Raw genomic sequence first — 22,246 nt, 5'->3', positions numbered from 1 at the left:
GTGCCTCATGAATATTGATGAGGTATGCAATTTGCGATCCCATTGAGAATCAAAAACAGTGTCTCAGACACTGTTGTACATGGCATTTTGCGACTCGCAATCAAGCGCAATTTGCAAGTCGCAAATTGTCATGTTCGTACATTTGGCCCTAAATTCCTTGTCCGAGATTCACTATGGTCCAACATTTTTTTCCTTCTAAATAGTTTTTTTTAAAGTCAATTAATTCTATTATTTGGAACTATTATTTTTTTTTGGACATTTTTTGCCAAATTGTGACTTTATTAATTTGTGTTTCTCCTAAATTTATTTTCAATTATTTGGTTTCTCAGAAATAGGTTTTTTAAAGTCTTATTTTTGCTATGAGCTTACATACTACTTACATACTAGTCACTTGCTGAAATCAAGGCTCCCGGTCAAAAAGAAACTTGCAGAAACATGTTTGGATGACAAGTCTTTGTTGAAACAGTTTTCACAAATTTGTTTTTACTTTCAATGAGTGTTTCAGTGGTGTGTGTTAGAGTTCCCACCCAAGTACTACACATTTGTCAATTTTTCTGGTTACTGTGTGTTCGACCTTACTTCATGAGAAAGTTACATTTTTGTACAATATTGTGAGGTGGGTGTGTGAGTATATGAGAGGTGCTCACCTAGTGGGCAGGTCCTGAGTGGGTGGCATTTGGATTCCGCTATGTCTTAGGATCAGGGAGTTGTGAGTGGATCAAGGAACTCGAACGTAGCAATACGGGATCACCAGGTCTGCAGCCTACACCATTTGCTTATTCTGTTGCATTTTCCTGTTGGTACAGATTGGCTGAGCAGCTCTGAAAGGAACAAGTGCCACATGTGCAGTCTATCAGCATTATTGTGTGAGGGAAACCTCGATTAGCACAGATCTTTGCTTTGACAGTATTCACTGGCTGAGTTTCTGCAGGAAAAATAAGACTACAGGCAAACAGAAGAAGGGCATTAATGACAGTTTCAGCACCTTCCAGAAAGTGAGTCGATACATGGCCGGCAGATTTGAGAAAGGAACCTGGAATCCACCAGTGGCATAGAAATGCAGTACTTCCTGTAGTTTCATAAGGTGGTGCTATGTGCACAGTAGTGTCTCGTGGCATTTCACATTAGCATTTGCTTGGTTACAATCTGTTACATTTACCACCTGTTCTGAGTTGGAGGACACACTGCGTGATAATTCCCTGCATATGGGCAGCATTGTAGTCTGTCTTTATTTTGTTCCACATACAGTGTCAATGCATACTATGATACTGGCTTTTACATGGTATTTCCGTCTGTGACAAAACTGCATACGGAAGAACATGTAATCATGTGGAATAATACTGCTGCATTGACTCGTTGTAATACCTTGCCTGCTGCTGTCTTGACACCGTTTGCTTCTTTCCCAGAACACTTCGTACATAGCGCAGGACATGACCCTCCTGGAGATGATAAAGGATGGGAAGCATGGGCGCTTCTACAGGGCTCGGCTGAATCACGGCACCTGCAAGGGACACAAACTTGTCACATGCAAGGTCTTCAGAGAAGGTGGGTCCTGGAGTCTTAGCTGAGTGTAAGTCATGCACCAGTGGGGTCTGCACTACAGCTAGCACACCAGTCATCCTTGCTCTTACAGTGGTTCTGTGGTCACTTTTCCTTACCTTGGTGCTGTGGGATAGGGTTGTGGTTCTAACAGAATGCTACTTTAAGTTACATTGTACCCCACCCACCAGTGTTTTGAACCAGCGATTACAATTTTAGTCTCAAACAACTATGCAATGAAGATGGTCTTTATCTACAGGGTTATCGACAACAAGGCTGGAGTCAGAGGCCCTGATCTTGAGGAAGGTGGGGTATCATAAACACATCCTTCAGTTTCTGGACTGTAACACATCTCTGGGTGAGTGCAAAAGTCACCAAACCTCCACAGTTTGCTCCACTTTCTATTGTCTTCTTTGCCAAGCCATCTTTAACTATAGACCTGTGGGATCCCGTCTGACCTCTGTCCTTTTCTCTCAGTCTCAACGATGGTACCTCTGGAGAAATCGTGGGCTGAGAATACAGTAGATGTATTCTGGATGCCTCTTACACCATTCATATTTGACACTCTCATAGCATTATCTTGTATATTCAGGTCACCTCTTAGACGGCATCTAGTTCGCCCACTTAGAGGTTTCGTACCTCATATACTCAAGTGCTCACTAAGCTCTGTGTATTCTCCAACCATAGCTATACCCAGCTCAGTAATGCAACAAACACACCACCCACCCATTGGCTCGCTATCCACCCCATTTGGTTCTCCACCCAGTGCACCCGGAGCTCATCCTAACTCCCCAGCCTCTTACTCACCACTCATTCTCTTTCTTTACCATCTTAGCCCTCCTTAAACCTGTGTCCTCTTCCACTTCTCCCATAACGCCCATCCCATTGGCTTGTAGGCCTTTCCCTTCATCCAGCTGTTCTTGTATCTTGTCCTCTCCATCGCTTGCTCTATGGTCTCCTTTTTAGTTTCATTCTTCATCCTTTTCCTGTGGTCACATTCCATCCCATGCTCCTTGGTGTTTCCCTGACTTTGTTCAGTTAACATTCTCCCTCTGTAGGAGTGGTGTTTTCATGAAATGTGAATTTCTTTTTTTTCTAGAACCCTACATGTTGATTTTAGAAAACGTCTGCTACGGAACCCTGAAACATTTTTTCCATGCCAATCGAAGTCAATTGACCAGCAGTGAAAACCTACAAAGCCAGCTCACCATTGCAGCCTATCACCTTGCGCTCGCCATGGAGCACATCGCATCCAGAATGGTAACATTCCAGGGTGACTGCCAAAAGGAACAAGCCCAAAGTGTGTTGCCAATGCTCAACATTGAACTGACATTGTCCCTCCCCCGCCGGCACATAGAACATCAAGTGACTACCTAAACTGCTCAAAACCCAGACATGGTTGACAGTCTGTGACTACTGAAACTGCTCAAGTCCCAGACAGTGGGTGACATTCTCTGACTACTGAAATTGTGCATGTCCCAGTCAGTGGGTGATGTTGCCCATTGGTCTGACCATGCCATCCACTATTGCCAACCTGTAAAAGGTGTGCATGTGTCCCATATATTCTTTAAAAGCCAGGAAAACAAAGTATCGTCATAGATCTGCAAAGTTCATGGGAGCCAGTTCACTTGAACAAAGAGTCACAATTTTCTCTTTTAGCTACTGTGAGATTACTGGTCTGTAGTTGTAGATTTGCAAGTTCAAAAGTTGTAAGTCTAGAAGTACTTTTATTCGCATACTCTCAGATGTGTGGCCTGGAAACTTAGGACTGTCCACAAATTGCAAGAAAAATGCTGATAGAAATGGATCAGGAAGTGCAGGGCCACCGAGATTATAATAGTACTTTTCTTCAAGAGACTACCAAGTGAAGCTAAACTCTTTCTCTCACAGGTGCTGCACCGGGATCTGGCACTTCGCAATATTGTTGTTAGCTCATTCCCTTACGAATGCAAAGTCACAGAATTTGGATTGGCCAGAGACTTGTCCAGTAATCAGAGTACCTCAAAAGATCTAAAGGTGAGCAAAGTTATGGAACTTAATAGAACTGTTCTGAAGCGAGAGAGCCATAGAGAGAGAGATGTGACTATGGGCCAGATGTATAAAAAAAATGTTTTGCGATTCCCTAATTGCAAATCTTTGCAATCGCAAAACAGCATGCATAAAAGTGTGTAGTACACTTTCTGCGATTCATCATGGGTCGCAAATGACCGACCTCATGAATATTAATGAGGCAGATCGCAATTTGCGACCCCCTTGGAATCGCAAAAATAACAGGGATGGTGGCCTGCTGAGATCAGCAGACCACCATGTCTGTGATTGCTTTTAAATTAAGCAATCTTTTTTGTTTGGGGAAAGCAGCCCTTTTTCCGTTAAGGAAAACGAGATGCTTTACAAAATGAAAAGATTTCTTTTCATTTTTTAAGAGCAGGCAGTGGTCCGTGGGACCCCTTCCCATTCGCGAATGGATTACCACCTACTTAAAGTAGGTGGTAAAATTTGAATGTTTTGCAACTGCATTTATGGAATGCTGTGCCGTGTGCTTGGTGTGAAGGTGAGTGACATCTCTCATTCTTCCTTCATTTTAAAGCTTCATCTTAATTATATCGTGATTGAAAGTATCAGTTTGCCTTGTGCAGTTAATGCTCGTTCATGATACTGCTGAAAGATGTCCGACTTTGATTAGTATTATAATTTACGAAATATTATTGCAACAGAGGAGCGCAGCTAAACAACACCGACCGCAAGTGGGAGCCATGGCAGTCAGTCAGCTGCTTTGTTTCACATGGGCATCGGACTTCTGGCAGCAGATAAAGACTTCCTGGTGAAACGGAGAAAAAGAACCGGCTACTCTTTCGTGAACTGTAAAAAAGCACTAGACAAGTTCAGCAATGATTCTAAGCCAGCAGAAGCATGGCTCCATGAGCAGCCTCAAAAGGAAGGCTGGAGCAAAGCCTCCAAGCTCCAGGGACGCAAGACCAAAGAAGGGCTTATTGGAGTTCTGCAAGACGGGCACTGCGCAGTGATGGTGGAGGGGAACTGTGAAACAGATTCTGTGGCCAGAAATGTAAAGTTTCAACAGCTGGTCCGGCAAGCGGCCTTGGGCACCATGATGCACTACCAGCGCGAGCAAGAGCAACATTCCACTTATGTAAAGAGATTTCTTGAAGCAGATGAAATGTCCAAGCTCAAAACAGGGTCCGGAGAATCGGCGCTTAGCGCTCAGGTTGCATTAGCAATAGGAACGCTTGGAGAGAACATGACCCTGAGGAGAGCTGCTTGGATCGCTGTGCCCCACAACCTCTACATCGGCTCGTATGTGCACGGTGCAGTGCACTGTCTGTTGAAAACACTTAATTGTCCAACATGGTGTTTGGAAAATACGGGGCTCTTGCTGTATGTGAAACCGCAGATCCGAATCTGAAGCCGGAGTTGGGGCGCACGCTGTGCCAGCATGTGGTGGGGATGACTCCTCTCAATATTGGGACTTTAGAAGATGAGCCTGGGGGAGATGCTGAGACCAGGATGCTGGCACAGTCCTTTCTGCTGGAACATAGCATCACAGTAGGACAATATGTGCAGCCGAGGGGGGTATCGGTGCTCGACTTTCTGCAGTTTGAATGTGGGGAAATGACAAAGTCTGTGGAAACGGGTTAGACGAAAATAAACATGCACGCTCTCTTGCAGAATTTTCGCATTTGAATCGTTGGCAAAACTATTTTGAGATGTATCATCTTTGCGTACACAGCAAAAGGAGGCAAATAAACGTTTCCTGGAATGCTTCTTTCTTGGATCAAGTTTTTGGTACTTGATTTGCTATTTGTTGCACCTTTTAAGACTTGAAACATCGTTTTTTTTTTATTTTATTAATGGCTTAATCTGAATGACCATTTCAGAATGTTTTAGATATTGTGTGTTTCAAAATAAATAAATACATTAGGTACATTCATTATTTAAAACGGAATAAATATGTATAAATAATTTAAAATATACACATTATCACACAACAATAAATATTGATTTAAATATCAAAAAAATTGCAAATTTGCAATGAACATCTTTCTGCTTAAATGCTTTCTAGCCATGTAAATCGTGGCTGATTATTAGCTGCTAAATACAGTATTGATTTTCCATTACATTGTTAAATAACCGCATGAATGCTCATATAGCTCCTATTGGAAAATCAAATGCAATGTATTTACAATTAATTTCAAAATGCATTGCTTAGTTACCTACGTAATCTATATGTACGTCTGTGTTTAAAAAAGACTGTGCGAAAAATTATTGTTCTGTGTTATTTATAACCTAAAGTGCATAGTGCATCCTATAAAAATAAATAAATAACCATAAATTTAAGAAATATAATGTTATTTCATTAAAAAATCATTTGAAAGGTGTTTAAAAGAAGAGGCATGGTGTCAATGCCCATTTGATTCACAGTTGACAGCGGGCGAGATTACTATCTGAAAGTATTAATTTACCCAACAAGCATGTTGGGTATATTTAATGTAAACATCGTGATCATATTTAGACATACCCATTATATATAATCAATCCATGGATAACAATATGTGATAAAGACATCCCAAGATTGCACTGTCCTCGCTTGCTTAAAATATCTTAAAATTTCACCTAAAATCAATCCATAACAAAAAGACCTAGTTTTGTAAAAAAAAGTATGCGTGTCTTCTGTATTGTTAAGTCCGTTTGGGAATTTGCTATCTCGCTCTCAAATAAACTTTGTTTCTCTTTGTCTTAGCAATTTTTCCTGATTGCCACCTCTACCAGGAGCTGGAACAGAATCGATAACAAAATATGATAAACATTTGATGTCATTGTTATGTGCCTCTTTAAAGTGTCGAGCGACCTGATAGGCCGGATCACTATTAATGATTGTGCGCAGATGTTGTAATATTCTCACGTGCGTCTGTAGCTTAGTACTTCCCACGTATCTAAGCCCACAAGTGCACGTGAGAACATGCACTGCGTGATCCGTTCGGCAGTTGTAATTGCCTTTAATCATTCTCTCTGAATGGAGTCCTATACTTTGTTGTGTTCACTCCAAATTTACACGGCCGACAAGATGTGCTTTTAAAGAAGCCTTGTCTTGGTTTCAGCCAGGTTCCACTCACACCTAGCTCTGGACTGTTTCGTGTTAGTTTGGCTCCCATACATTATGTTTTTCTAAACGTGATTGTTGGTTTGGATGGGAGTCTACTATTCAAAACAGTCAGTAAGGACAATGGGCCAATTTTTTATTAATTATGGACCTTATTTTTCTCTCTTGGAGATTATACGATGTTATTGGTCTTGGTGTATTAACAATGGTATCTTCAGGAATTGCCTCACTCTCATCTCTCTGTGGCAGCAATGACTCTCCTGATCTCTTGTCAGATTTCTTCATAGCCTCTGCCAGCATCTTATTAGTGTATCCTCTTTTTCTCAATCTAATCAGAGTCTCCTTTTTGCAGCTTTCAAACTCATCTAACGTGCTGCAACTTTGCTTCAGTCTAAGGATTTCCCCATATGGGATACTACTAATTAAGTGCTTTGGGTGTGCACTTGTTGCATGTAGTGTTGCATTTCCTGCTGTTGGTTTTCTATAAGCAGTGGTAGCCAATCTCCCTTCATTGATAAAAATGCTTACATCTAAAAATTCTATCCTGGTCTGACTGATGTGTGATGTAAAGTGCAAGTTCACAAACTCTTCAGCACTTTCAACACCGTCATTCCATACAATAAAAACATCATCGATGTAGCGTAACCAATTAACAATTTTGTTTGAGAAGATCTCATGGTGTTGTGCCCTGAGGACCCGCTCCTCCCAATAGCCCACGTGCAAACACCCGTAGCTAGGGGAGAAGCAGGCCCCCATGGCAACACCCTGTATGTGCCGATAGGCATCTTTACCAAATAAAAAGAAGTTATTGTTCAGACACCATGTAATAAGGGCAATTAACATTTTGTTATGTTGGTAATACTCACAAGACCTTGACTCTAAAAAATGCTTAACAGCAATTATACCCATTGTGTGTTCAATACTGGTATAAAGTGACTCTTTGTCCAATGTTATTAGAGTCAAGTTATCTGTCCATTCAATATTTTTGAGGACTTTTGGTCACAAATAATGAAACGGCAAAACAGGATGTTCATATATATATATATACAATCCACTTCTACAATATCCTTAGAAAAGAGGATTGCACTCGACTTCAAGCATCCAACACATTTTATTTCACCAGAACATGACACAAAGCGAGCCTCCACGATGCGTTTTGGTCTCCTGACCTTACTCATGGGTATAGCAGGCAAATCAACTTGTCTTGTGACTGATGTCCTTTATACCAAAGACACTTGTGATAAGCTAGCCAATCTGAGTAACAAACGATGCATTATGGTCTAAATAGGCAATCAACAAAATCATATTCCCGTAATGGGCAATCAAACTAGGAACATATCTTTAGGTATAAATGTCACAATTCTTGCAATTATCCAAACCTTTCAATAGGTTCACTTTAGTCATTTCCATTTAACATTCACTTTGCTTGCTGTCCGATGTATAGCCCAACTCCAAAGGCAAACACTGGCCCTCTACGCTGTAGAATCTGCGGCAGCACTTATAGTCTATAATCCTCCAGGAGGCACAGTGCTAACCTTTGCGAGGTGCAGTCCCTTACCAGCGCTGGGCTACACCGTCAATTACATAATCCACTTATCCTATTCCCATAGAGAAAGAGGGATGCACTTAACTGCAAGCATCCAATAATTTTTTTTCGCCAGGACATGACACAAAGAATGCCTTCCTGGCGCGTTTCTGTCTCCTGACCTTACACATGGGAGTAGCAGGCAAATCAACTCGGCTTGCAGTCGAGTGCATCCCTCTTTTTTTATGGATATCGGAGAAGTGGATTTTATATATATATATATTCACTGAAAAAACCATAGGTTATAGACCATATATAGTTAGGAATTAGCATTTACAAAACCATATTTTACTCACACAAAACCATTGAAATTCGCATATATAGTTAGATGCACTAACTATATATCGCGCACCCGCAATCTACTGCTGATCATGTCACATATTACATCATTCATGACATGGTCAGTGACATCACTGATGACATCACTGATGACATCACTGATGACATCTCAAATGACATCACTGATGACATCACTGGTGACAACATCCAGTGACTGCATGTTTATGAAAAGTCAAAATATGTCTTACATATTGAAGAATGAGTGAATGTATAAGTCTCTGGATGAAGGATTTAGTAGGTGCATGACTGACTGTATGAGAGAATGATTAAATATGTCTCACTGAGTGCATGGGTTAGTGACTAAACTGTCTTAATTTGTGCATCATTATGTCTGTTGTTCTGTAAACTGCTGCTTATGTTGATCATTTGCTTTATGATTATGTATATTGGTTAATGAAAGGTTGCCCAAGTATTTGTTTGAGAGAGTGAGTGTGTGTGTGGGTGGCTGTGAGGTGTGTGACTCTGTGCATAGATGTGTGAGCGGTGGATTCACTAGATGTATGGGTTTAAAAGTGCATGTGGAAACATCTGTATGGGCAGTTGACTGTATGCATGAGTGTATTGGTGAGTGAATGGATATCTCAGTGCTACATGTCCAAGTAAGTACATATGTAAAACACAGTGCATGTGAGAGTTGACATATATAAATAACTGTGCATAAGAATGTGTGAGTGGCTGTATGGATCATTGTAAACTTGTATCAGGGATTGTATAAGAGAGTAAATATGTGTTACTATATGTTTGAATAAGTAAGGTGTGTATAACTGTTTAGATGAGGAAATGGAGGTGTGATTGATTCTTTTCATGACTGACTAGGTGTGTGAGTAACTCCATGGATGAGTGACAGTCTGTGACTGGTTACACTGAGTGTATCTAAGGTTTTATTAGAGTCTGAAGAGGTTCATCGTATTATCACATGAATGATGTCATCAGTGATGTGATCAGTGATGTCATTTGAGATGTCATCAGTGATGTCATCAGTGATGTCATTTGAGATGTCATCAGTGATGTCATCAGTGATGTCATCAGTGATGTCACTGGCCATGTCATGAATGATGTAATATGTGACATGATCAGCAGTAGATTGCGGGTGCGCGATATATAGTTAGTGCATCTAACTATATATGCGAATTTCAATGGTTTTGTGTGAGTAAAATATGGTTTTGTAAATGCTAATTTCTAACTATATATGGTCTATAACCTATGGTTTTTTCAGTGAATTTCATTGGTTTTTTAAAAGCTAATATCTGTAGCTGTAAAATGTATTTTTCTTTAAATCCAAAAATATATTTTATATGTTTATGATTAATTTTTTTTAAATATTTTTTTTTTCGCTCCCGGTTCGCGAACCAGGAAGCTTTCCGTTAGCTCAATTTGATGCCGCGACCCGGTCCGCTAACCGGTAAACGTTCCGTTTGCGTAACTGCCGCGTTAGAAATCAACATCGTGACGCGTCGCGGAAGTGCAACATATCACGTTGCCGCATAATGCGTCTTATGACGCGCCGCGTTAGCGCACCCGGAAGTGCTCCGGACCGCGAACGAGGCGCGAAACGCAGCTTTCCGGAAGCGAACCGGAGCGCAGCGCGCAGCGCGTAACGTAAGCGGAACAGGTCATGTGACTTGTTAATAAAACTTTTCATTGGTTCATTTCACTTTTGGTTTCCTAATGATGTAAGACTAGGTCATGTGACCTAAAAATAAGACTTTTCATTGGTTTAGAACTATTTTTTTTCCCAAATGATGAAAGCCCCCACCTTTTTTCTCACTCTGACTTTCAACTTTGAGAAAGGAAGACCTATTTTGGAAAATGGCTTCACTAGTAGCTTCAGCTGCTGGATCCCCACCACCACCACCACCACCTCCTGAAAAGAAGAGAGGACCACCTCCACAGTTCCTGGCAAACCCAGAGGAGGAAGAGGATGAAGAACAAGAAGAAGAGGAAGAACAGGCACCACAATTTTTAAAAGAGTTGCCCCGGGAAATAGTTTTATTTGGCAGGTTTTTTCAATTCCAGCAGGAAAGAAAAAGTTAATGCACGCTATGTGGCGTGCCTGATATGCAAGGATGAGTTATCTAGAGGCACTGAAAAGAAGTATAGTTATGGGAACCACACTATGCACCGTCACATGCAGAGGTGGCATCCTCTAAATTATAGCCGGGCAGAGATGCGTGACCTGCAAGATAACCCTCCAACTTCTGTGGCCAGGACATCAGCAGAAATATCTCTGTCGATTGCAGAGGATCGAGAAACAGTGCCAAACATCCAGAAAAATTTTGTGCATATGAAGATTGTTTGTTTATATTGTGGCGCCTTATTTTCATGTGCGAATATGAGTGTTAAGTTAGTTAATTTAGCATTTGAAAAACACCAATGCCCTAAACGCCACAAGAAATAAAAAAAAATTCTCTTCTTGAGACCTTTTCAATGCCTGTTTTTTGTTCTTTCCCTTTCAAAAAAAACAAAAAAACATAAAATTGTTCAAAAAATACAAAAAAAACAAATAATGTTCAAAAAAGAAAAAAAAATATAAAACAACAAAAACATAAAAAAAAGTTCTTTTCAGAACTACCTTCCCTTTATACAAAAATTGCTAGAAAGTGTAACACTCTGGCAAGCTGTTTTTTTTTTTAGTTCGCTTTCCGGTTCGCTCGCCGGTACGCGAACCGGGAGCTAACCCCAAATTTAAAAAATAAATAAATAAAGGAGTAAGTACAAGGGAAGTAAACAGAGAGTAATGTTAAAAGAAAGACAGCTATAGGGACTAAACCAGAGATGCTGTTTAATAGATTTATTTACCGAAGAAAAGATGGAAGAGGATATAATTGTGGAAAACAAAATAGATAAGGAAGTGAAAGAATCAAGCATTGAAAATGCAATAGGTCACACAATAGAAGAGTTTGTCCTTTTGGTTTTGCAAATGGATGAGTGGCGTTGCGTGGATGAGTGGCATTGCGTGGATGATTGGCATTGCGTGGATGATTGGCGTTGCGTGGATGAGTGGCGTTGCGTGGATTAGTGGCGTTGCGTGGATGAGTTGCGTGTGTGAGTGGCGTTGTGTGTGTGAGTGGCGTTGCGTGTGTGAGTGGCGTTGCGTGGATGAGTTGCGTGTGTGAGTGGCGTTGTGTGTGTGAGTGGCGTTGCGTGTGTGAGTGGCGTTGCGTGTGTGAGTGGCGTTGCGTGTGTGAGTGGCGTTACTGTGGGGAGGGGGGGAACGAGAAATGCACATGGCGGATAGGGGAGGGGACGGAGCGGGGAGAGCAGAATGAGGGTGTAAAGCAGCCGGGGCCTTTGAAGTGAAGCTAATCTTCACTTCAAAGGTGTGGGAGGAGTGCGGCTGAGGGAACGTTTGGATAAATAATCTAGACAGCATTGCAGACTTACATTCCCTCTACTCCACGAACCTCTTGAAATTCCTCAGAACAAATCCCGAGATTCTGTCCCTAAAATTTTGGTTTTAAAAACACAAGGTAAGAATTTTTAAGGTCAAAAGGCAATTTCTTTTTGAAAGTTAAAGCAGAATCGTTGCAGAATGACCAGCCGTTTCTGGACTTTAAATAAGTTGTGTAATGTCCTGATGTTGTTGTAGGACCGTCATGAAATATAATTGCTGCAGTTACAAAAGTCCTTCCTGATAGTGACAACTGCGAAGCAACAACATTTTTTATTAAAGTTGTCAATTTTGTTCCATCAGTCCTACATCGTTGGAACATTAAAATGACATACAGGCCATATCTTCGTAAAAATAATGTTGACATCATTTCAGATTTACATTGGCTACACTCCATGTTGTGATCAGCTGCTTTTACTAGCTTATGAAAGGACACTGATTTACTGTCTGGCAAAGTTAAATATTTAAATCTTTCAGAATCTACACTAGTAGTACTTGATAGCCTACAATTCTCGCAGTCATGCTGCCATTGATAAGAAAGGCCAAATAGATAATCTACATCTACACCCTCATCTTGCAATACATCAAGCATATACATTAAAAACTCCTGACAATCCTGCTGAATATTTTCAGAGAATTCTGTTTGACCTGAACATTCGTCTAACAGAAAACGAATTTCAGACACACTTTCTACTCTCGTTTTATCAGCACTACATTTCGCTAACACAGAATTCAACAAACAGCATAAACTTTATTCCGAATTGATCACAATCTGTTCTTTGAAAGTCTCTAGTGAAAAGAGAACATTAACCACTACATTAGCATAGCAGTTGACACCAGAACTATTTTCAAATTTAAAACCAACAACATCTTCAACAGAATCCATTTTCTTTCTGCTTATAATTTCAGGTTCATCAACTTTTCGTCTTTTTGCTATAACCTCCCTACTATTGGTCACATTTCTTCGTTTCCGGCCTACCACACGTTTCTCAAACAAAGGATATTGAGGCAAATGTGGTGCATACTCTCTTCTTAACCTATTGTATTCCTTAACACAATCTAGATCTGCACAAATGTTTGTGACATCACAGTCAATCAAGTACAATCCCGATAAAGTTTTAACTCGTGACAATGCCACATATGCCATACCCTCCTTGAACACAGAACTGCCAATATTCACTAAAGCACTATCTACACTTAAACCTTGCGATTTATGGATTGTCACCGCATATGCCAAGCAAACAGGAAACTGCTTACGGCGCACATATAAGTCTTTTACAAGCAAAAATCTAGCAGAAGAACGACCAATTAGCTGTACTTCCTCAATGCCATCAAATTTAATTTTTAAAAATTCAATACCATCTCTATTTCTGTATTTTTCAAAATCAACAACATTACCCATTGATCCATTTACCAGACCTCTTTCAACATGTAAATTCCTTCTCAAAATGATTCGGCAATTTAAGCACACATTCAAAGTCTTTTCAAAATCCGCAGTTTTAGATATAGTCTTCTCTAATGAATCCAATTTAGATTTCAAATTCTCAGACAAAATAATTGTTGCTCCCATATGCTCTATTTTGTCAATAGCTTCAAGTTTCACAATCTCTTGTTTTTCTAAATTCAACATTTTGTTGTCGAAGATGGCACATTCTGCAAGAGTTGGCATCAAACATATTCCAGATTTCTTCTCAGTAATTTTCTTAAAAATATTCTCAGGCACAATGTCTTGTTCTAGATATAAATTTGACAGTAATCGTGCATGTAAAGCTTCTTTCGCATGCTCGGTCACTTTTCCAATTCTAACATCTTGTAAAATATTCTTGTAATCTTCATCCTTCGCCTGACGCATATTTTCATGCAGTTCAGCATAATTGAAGTTTAACCATATATTGACATTGCCAATGCTCCCTAGGCACTTCCTGGTATCTTCATGCGTGAGTATTTTGAACACAGGTTGTCCATTCACTGGTGTTAGCTGCAGAAGATCTCCGAAAACAATGATGTGTTTGCCACCAAATAACACATCATACTCTGTTTTAAGAACTTCTTGCATTCTCAAATGCACAAAGGCAAGCATGAGATTTGAAACCATGCTTACTTCGTCAATGATAAGAAGTTTCATTTTCCTCAAGACTCTTGATACTTCACAACAAGCATCTCCAGATAACTTGTGGTATTGTAATTTGTTGTCATGCTCCACTGGCAACATCAGTAGACGATGCAAAGTAATTCCTTTAATGTTATGTGCTGCCAATCCAGTTGGAGCGGTGACAACACAAGACAGCGATGACTCAGTCCTTTCCTGCAAATAACAAGAAATTGCTTTAATGAGGAAACTTTTTCCAGTTCCCGCTTCTCCACTCACGTACAATCGGACAGGCTTCAACGACGTACATGAGCACTCTTTCTTCTCATGACTTAATCCATGCTCAATTTGCTTGGTAACTTCGTCATATATTTTCCTCTGCTCAACGTTGAGTTGTCTTTCCAAGTCTTCTAAGTTAACCGCATCCTCCTGAGCATGTGCCATGGCTCTTTCTACTTCATTCATAGCAGTGGCGGCTTCATTTTCGATAACAGGTCCTCCTAGTGGATCCTGACTCATTGAAACAGAACTCTGACTGTCCTGAGAACTGTCTCTAGCAATCTCGGCTGCAATCGTTGCTTCCTGCTCGATTTCCAAAGTCAACATTTCTAGATATTTGGGAAAAGCAGAACATTCTATGGTCTCCTTGGCGGCATTGAAAGAGTCTTCGTAACAAAGAAATTCTCCAAGCAGTTCTTCTTCTGCACGCCAAGGCTTGAAAAGTTGCAAGAGTGCTAAATAGAAAAACTCTTTTTTTTCTGGAGATTCGCCACTCAATTTTCGATGGTTTACCAAGTGGCATTTTCTTTGCTTGACCAGACATCCCTCACTTCCAATTACAGCATACACTCCTTTCTCAATATCTTCTTTGATGTTCCTCTTGAATATGTAATTTTGTAGAACCTCATATAGACAAACATCCTCAAGGTGACTGCTCTGATTTGGATAATATGTATCCAACATGTTGGTCTTCAAAATGTCAGTACTGTTTGGCTCCTTTTCCGCTCAATTTCCTGGACAGGTTTTAGAACTCGATTTCGAGTTGCAGCAAGACCAAGACTGGCCCAAACGATACTCCTGGATTTGGCATAGAGACTTGCTGAAGACAACCGGTCAGAACATTCGTAAGCTCCGATTTCTCGATGCGACAACATCTTCAAACTGAAACTGTACAACTTCTTGCTGAGGCTCTTTTCATGGGAAATATCCTCCCACATATCCTTCAATTCTGTCTTTTCTTTTTTGGTGATGTAAGATGTCACATACCGAGCCACAGCCATACAGTTGTCAGCCACAAACTGTATATCCATGTTAGCATTCCACATGGACAAAATCACAGGGTTGTAGTCGTTGATGTATTTGGACTCTTCGTTTCTTTTCAAATTGTATGTGTTTTTGGGTGATTTCCTCGTCACATTATGTCGCAGCGAAGACATCAAACTGTTTACTCTTCCTTTACAAATCACCGGTCGTGGAAAGTTGAAACGACATTTGGTGTAGAACTTGTCCTTGTTTCAAAATTTACGACGACAGTACTTTCCACAACGATGGCTTTGGAAACGTAGAACTTGTTCTCTTAGGCTTTTCTTCTCCTTTGCGTTTGGAACAGCACATGTAGAATACTGTTCTATGAAATTCATCACTAAGTCATCCGGATCTGTTCCAAATTTAGGTGCATCCTTGATCCACAGCAGCATATGTATATGAGGAGCACCTCTTGCTTGGTACTCCTTTCTCCAGAAGAAATCCAACACCTCTCCAAGAGGTGGATTCTTCTTATTCATGATGAAAGACATCATAGCTGCAAATCTATGATTGAAGTACTTGCATACATTGACTGGATCCAAAGAGCACAGTTCTCCGGGTGTCTTGAATTCAATATTTTCAATGTTTCCATTTGTCTCTCGTAGAAATTCAAGTAAGTCTTCCCAGCTATACTCGGCACAGCTCAGAGTGAGGAACCAAGTCGGAGTTCCTAAGTTCCTCAGCATACATTTTAAATCACCATGACGACGGTACCAGTACTCATTAGTACCACGCTGACACGCCATGAGATTAATTAGGTGAGAATCCAAAATACTGTCTTGGACATTGACTTTATCCATAAAGTCCCTTGCTGAGATGTTTCGCATCTGTATACCACTTTTCAAGATGTGGTTCACTGCATATGACAGTCCTGACAGATCGCTTTCAAACAGGAGATGAAACAAATAGGGAATGCATTGTCGAAACCTAGCATCTTCTGCATACAATCGTAAAGTCCGGTATTCTGAAGCAGGAATTTGAACAGGTCGCTCATCATATCGTCCTCCTCGACCTGTGGGAAATAGCTGTGGGAAACACCAAGCTTCCAAACTTTCCTCCCAAACACTAACGGGACTCCCTTTGGCTTGTTTCATTTGAAACAACTCAATAGCATTCCCCATAGCTTCCTTGGAATGCAAAGGATGAACACTATAATGTTCATAAATTTCTTCCTTTTTAGAGGCTTCTACTTTTTAAATTTGACCAGGACACAAATCGCTATCCTCTTCCTCACTTACTTCCTCTTCTGCAACATATACATTCTTATAGTACTTATTATTATTTTTTAAATACAAGGTTGCCTTTTTGACTTTCCTAACATCCACTAAATCGTGCCATATTTTCTTACTCTTTGTCAGAACACCATTAACTATGATAACTAGAGGTTCCTCTTCCACTTTCTCTACTCCAATTGTGTTAATGTTGTTGTTCAAATCTAGAGGCAAATAAACAACTCTTCCCTTTAATCCTCTCTGTAAATCTGATGGAGGCAACTTCCCTGTCTTTGGCTCCATTCTTACAATAGCCTGAAAGGGATGGATACTTTGAATCAAAATAGATTCATAAGTATTTAAATCCTTCAATTCAGAAGGAATCTCTACCAATTCCAGATTATTATGAACCACCCTAGCTGGCATCTGGTTTTGGTTTAATTTGTTACAACAATAAGTACACACACGTTGATCCGATCCCAAATCAAAACAATTTTCTACCATCAAGTATGTTGCGAAATCCTTCCATTCACTATTATTTTCCCTTTCACTTTTTGCATATAAATCCACTAACTTAGTCTGATTCATATAATAAGTGCGTCGACAACACACACAAGTGAAATTAGGCCTCTCACTTGATTTCACCTGAAACGTGGCAATTTCCTTCTGAAAATTATCTGTACTGGAAACCTGTACATTATCTTCAACATTACCCTCTTCTTCTGGGTCAATTTGAACATTCTCCTCTTTACTTCCAAAGTAACAAAACTCAATTTCTTCACAAATATTCTTCACATCTATTTCAGAACCATGGAAAAGAGCAGCACATAATTGTTTAAGCATAATTGCTGGACTCTTAGCATAATACAACATTCTAACTAATTTCCTCACTTTATTATGATGCACTGCTAGCATCCTAAAATGATGAAAAACACTCTGGCATACTCTCCTGGAAAGACAAGCCAGTGAATGACCATGCAAACCTGTCACTTCTCTCACTCTGCAAGGATCTAATTCTTGCAACAACTTCATTTTCTGCTTCAAACTTTTCTTATTAAATGTCCGTACAAAATCACAAAGCAAATCGATTGAATCCTGTCGCACACTGCAAATACTACTACACTTCCAGGTGTACACAGGACCCTTAGGACGTCTTCCTAAAACCTCATTACCTAACACCTCTTCTGTCTCTGTTGTCACAAGTTTTTCTTTTTCAACTGGACATCCATCTTTCACTTCATAAGCTCGACCACTGGTGTCAACTGCATGCACCAAATCATTATCCTGGAAATAACTCTCCTCATTAAAAAATGCCTCAGAACTTGAACTATGCATCCAGTCTCCTGAGAAAACATCACAAAAATTAGTACGATTAATTATTCTCTTCCATCTACTATTTGTTTCGAAATCATAAATTACCTTGTTTACCTTCCTAATTCTGTTGATTATCAAAATAAATAACTTTCGTTTAATTTCAAATGCCTGATCAATAACTTTCTCAACTTTTTTTTTCTCTTATAAAGAACCACTTTCTGTTGACCTTTGTTAATATTTTTTAACAAATTGCCAATTATCCTGTTGCGGAACATTCGTTTACGAATGTCCCTAAACTGTTCTTTCCTTCTGCTATCATGCACAGAGTTATCTCTTGCTCTAGCAGTAACATTTTTGATTGGCCCTTCCTTTCGGTTTAAACTGCTTCTCTTTTTCTGGACTGAAACATTTTCTGTAGAAATACTTTTTTTACTACAAATTTTTCTTATGAATGATTTCGTGGTCTTACCCGGTGCTTTCTTGGTGACTTGACAAGTTTTTTTTGTAGAGGACTGCTGCAGTAATTGATGGACCTGCTGTCTTTGACGTCTTGTAGCCTTTCTAATTCGATTCTTAGGTGGCATTTTCAAATTTTGAAATAATCTGCAGTTGAATCTGTGCTAAAATATAATAAAAAATGTTATTAATTACTATTACCAAACAGTAAATCAATAACAGTCATCAAAAACTTAACACCCTGCTTGTTATTTTAACATACAATAATTTTTAGTGCATTGGCAAATTTAGAAATCACAAATAGTAGCAATTGCTAATTGTTTTACCTGTGTTGTTTTATATGTGAATCTGAACTAATTTTACGAGCATATTTGATTATTTTAATAAAGACACTACACACATACTATTTTTGAATTTTTGTTTAATTTTAAATGAAATGGTTTACATTTTTACTACATAGGCTCAAGCAGATCAGCTTCCCACCCTATATCATACAATTCTGACAAATCAGCATTCTCATCATATTCTTCATCATCCTCAGGATTTAAATGATCTAAAGGATCTACTCCCACTGACGTTTCAATGACAAGTTCAACGATAAGATCGAGATCAACTGATTGCTCATTATCACTCATGCTTGATGTTGTCGTTATCTTTAAAAAAAGAGAACAACAATGAGATGTTGGAGACTAAGACACAAATCTCAGAGGCTAGAATAGTAAAATTGTTTAACAAGAGAATCATATTGCAGCTATTATTTAGCCATGTCCAGCGATGCTGAAGAGGTGAGGCCTATGTCTAAGTCTTCAGTAAACAGGACTCATCTCTTCTTAACCTAGGATAAGCCTCACCGACTCTGTGTCCCCTACACATACTTAAATGTATAGGGACAGATTTATATTAACTGGCACATCCCCAGGAATGCACCAGTTAATGTGCACCACTGCTCTGCTACTCATGGTGTGGCACATTTACATTGTGTAACACCATTGAATAAAAACAGCACAGATGCGTCATGCATCGGTGCCGCAAAAGCAACACATTGCACAAGTCACGTCGTAAACACAACATGTCTACTGCAATGCACAGGAGGAAGCCACACATTGCATGGTGCTTCACTCCTTATGCCTGTTTTAAACAGCCATAAGGATTTGATTCAGGAATGCTATAAAGCTGACTCAGTGAAATCTTCTAAATTTCACTGTGTTACTTTTACAGGGCTTTCATGCAAATGAATGCCCACCCTGCAACAAAACACCTATATGAAACCTGACGCAAGTTTCATGTGGCACAGGACTTTACAGCATGACACATCTGTCTAGATGCATCAAGTTGAAAATATGTCGCCACATAGCAAATCTTTTGCACCACCGCTGCAGAGTACAGAGGAGATAATACATGTGAAGGCCTACCAATGAAGTAAGTCATGTCCACTTCACTGTTGAACAAAGGCCAGACCTCTTTTGTGTCCGTGGACAGACCTAAACTTCATCTGCACAATGTTATTCATAAACTTAGGAAACACAGGTGATGTAATTGAAAAATGTGGAGTTTCTTTTCCTCATTGCACAATCACATCACCTGTGTTTCCTTAGTGACTTAAAATGCCCTAATACACATGAAAGTGTTTTTTTTAAAGCCTTTGCACCATTTTTGGATCACTTTTAACATGGCTATGTAAGTCAAATAATCAAATTCTAAATTTGCCAAGCACAGATGGAAGCATATTTACAAGGAACATGCACCACGGGGAAAGGTCTTAAATTAAAATGGGAAAAATAACATCAGAGACACTTAAATGCCTTATAAATATGCCCCAAACAACCTATGAAGCTCTAGCAGTACATATCCAGAAATGTAATTGATTTAAAAACAAACGTTTTTAAACACAACATATAAATCAATTGTATACCTACATTCAAGAGGAAATGACTTAAAATGTCCTTAAGACACATGAAAGGGGTTTTTGATTGCCCTTGCACCATTTTTTGGGACACTTTTAACATGGCTATGTAACTCAGAGAATCAAAATCTAAATTTGCCAAGCACAGGTGGGAGCATATTTACAAGGAAGAAGCCCCACGGCGAAAGCTCTCAATTTAAAATGGGAAAAATAACATCAGAGATACTCAAATGCCTTATAAAGAAACAGACACCATTTTTTCCTTGTGATAAATTTTAAAAGCATTCCTTTTCCTCAAAAACGACAGCATGACACATCTGTCTAGATGCATCAAGTTGTAAATATGTCGCCACATAGCAAATCTTTTGCACCGCCGCTCCAGAGTACAGAGGAGATAATACATGTGAAGGCCTACCAATGAAGTAAATCATGTCCACTTGACTCTTGAACAAAGGCCAGACCTCTTTTGCGTCCGTGGACAGACCTAAACTTCATCTGCACAATGTTATTCATAAACTTAGGAAACACAGGTGATGTAATTGAAAAATGTGCAGTTTCTTTTCCTCATTGCACAATCACATCACCTGTGTTTCCTCAGTGACTTAAAATGCCCTAAGACACATGAAAGTGTTTTTTTTAAAGCCTTTGCACCATTTTTGGATCACTTTTAACATGGCTATGTAAGTCAAATAATCAAATTCTAAATTTGCCAAGCACAGATGGAAGCATATTTACAAGAAACATGCACCACGGGGAAAGGTCTTAAATTAAAATGGGAAAAATAACATCAGAGACACTTAAATGCCTTATAAATATGCCCCAAACAACCTATGAAGCTCTAGCAGTACATATCCAGAAATGTAATTGATTTAAAAGCAAACGTTTTTAAACAGAACATATAAATCAATTGTATACCTACATTCAAGAGGAAATGACTTAAAATGTCCTTAAGACACATGAAAGGGGTTTTTGATTGCCCTTGCACCATTTTTTGGGACACTTTTAACATGGCTATGTAACTCAGAGAATCAAAATCTAAATTTGCCAAGCACAGGTGGGAGCATATTTACAAGGAAGAAGCCCCACGGCGAAAGCTCTCAATTTAAAATGGGAAAAATAACATCAGAGATACTCAAATGCCTTATAAAGAAACAGACACCATTTTTTCCTTGTGATAAATTTTAAAAGCATTCCTTTTCCTCAAAAACGACAGCATGACACATCTGTCTAGATGCATCAAGTTGTAAATATGTCGCCACATAGCAAATCTTTTGCACCGCCGCTCCAGAGTACAGAGGAGATAATACATGTGAAGGCCTACCAATGAAGTAAATCATGTCCACTTGACTCTTGAACAAAGGCCAGACCTCTTTTGTGTCCGTGGACAGACCTAAACTTCATCTGCACAATGTTATTCATAAACTTAGGAAACACAGGTGATGTAATTGAAAAATGTGCAGTTTCTTTTCCTCATTGCACAATCACATCACCTTTGTTTCCTCAGTGACTTAAAATGCCCCAAGACTCATGAAAGTGTTTTTTTAAAGCCTTTGCACCATTTTTGGATCACTTTTAACATGGCAATGTAAGTCAAATAATCAAAATCTAAATTTACCAAGCACAGGTGGGAGCATATTTACAAGGAACGTGCACCACAGGGAAAGGTCTTAAATTAAAATGGGAAAAATAACATCAGAGACACTTAAATGCCTTATAAATATGCCCCAAACAACCTATGAAGCTCTAGCAGTACATATCCAGAAATGTAATTGATTTAAAAAAACATTTTTTAAACAAAACATATAAATCAATTGTATACCTACATTCAAGAGGAAATGACTTAAAATGTCCTTAAGACACATGAAAGGGGTTTTTGATTGCCCTTGCACCATTTTTTGGGACACTTTTAACATGGCTATGTAACTCAGAGAATCAAAATCTAAATTTGCCAAGCACAGGTGGGAGCATATTTACAAGGAACTTGCCCCACGGAGAAAG

The 22,246-nt window shown here is 39.3% G+C and overlaps 1 protein-coding gene and 1 pseudogene across 2 annotated transcripts in view; both read left to right on the top strand.

The window, feature by feature from the left end:
• LOC147730378 (fibroblast growth factor receptor homolog 2-like) overlaps positions 1-22,246 on the top strand; it is a 95,068-nt gene that overhangs the window by 43,599 nt on the left and 29,223 nt on the right. Inside the window, exons 4-7 of the mRNA XM_086955185.1 lie at positions 1,407-1,545; positions 1,799-1,897; positions 2,639-2,799; positions 3,430-3,555. Of these exons, the coding sequence (XP_086811311.1) occupies positions 1,407-1,545; positions 1,799-1,897; positions 2,639-2,799; positions 3,430-3,555 (525 nt within the window). The remainder of the gene's footprint in view (positions 1-1,406; positions 1,546-1,798; positions 1,898-2,638; positions 2,800-3,429; positions 3,556-22,246) is intronic.
• On the top strand, positions 4,307-5,329 carry LOC147730379 (elongation factor Ts, mitochondrial pseudogene; annotated as a pseudogene). The gene has a single exon (XR_015308575.1). The product of XR_015308575.1 is annotated as an elongation factor Ts, mitochondrial pseudogene (transcript).

Source organism: Lissotriton vulgaris, chromosome 2_1 (assembly GCF_964263255.1).
Source record: "Lissotriton vulgaris chromosome 2_1, aLisVul1.2, whole genome shotgun sequence".
Classification (NCBI taxonomy): domain Eukaryota; kingdom Metazoa; phylum Chordata; class Amphibia; order Caudata; family Salamandridae; genus Lissotriton; species Lissotriton vulgaris.
The sequence above is the reverse complement of the archived record's forward strand: the minus strand, read 5'-3'. Positions and strand labels throughout refer to the sequence as shown.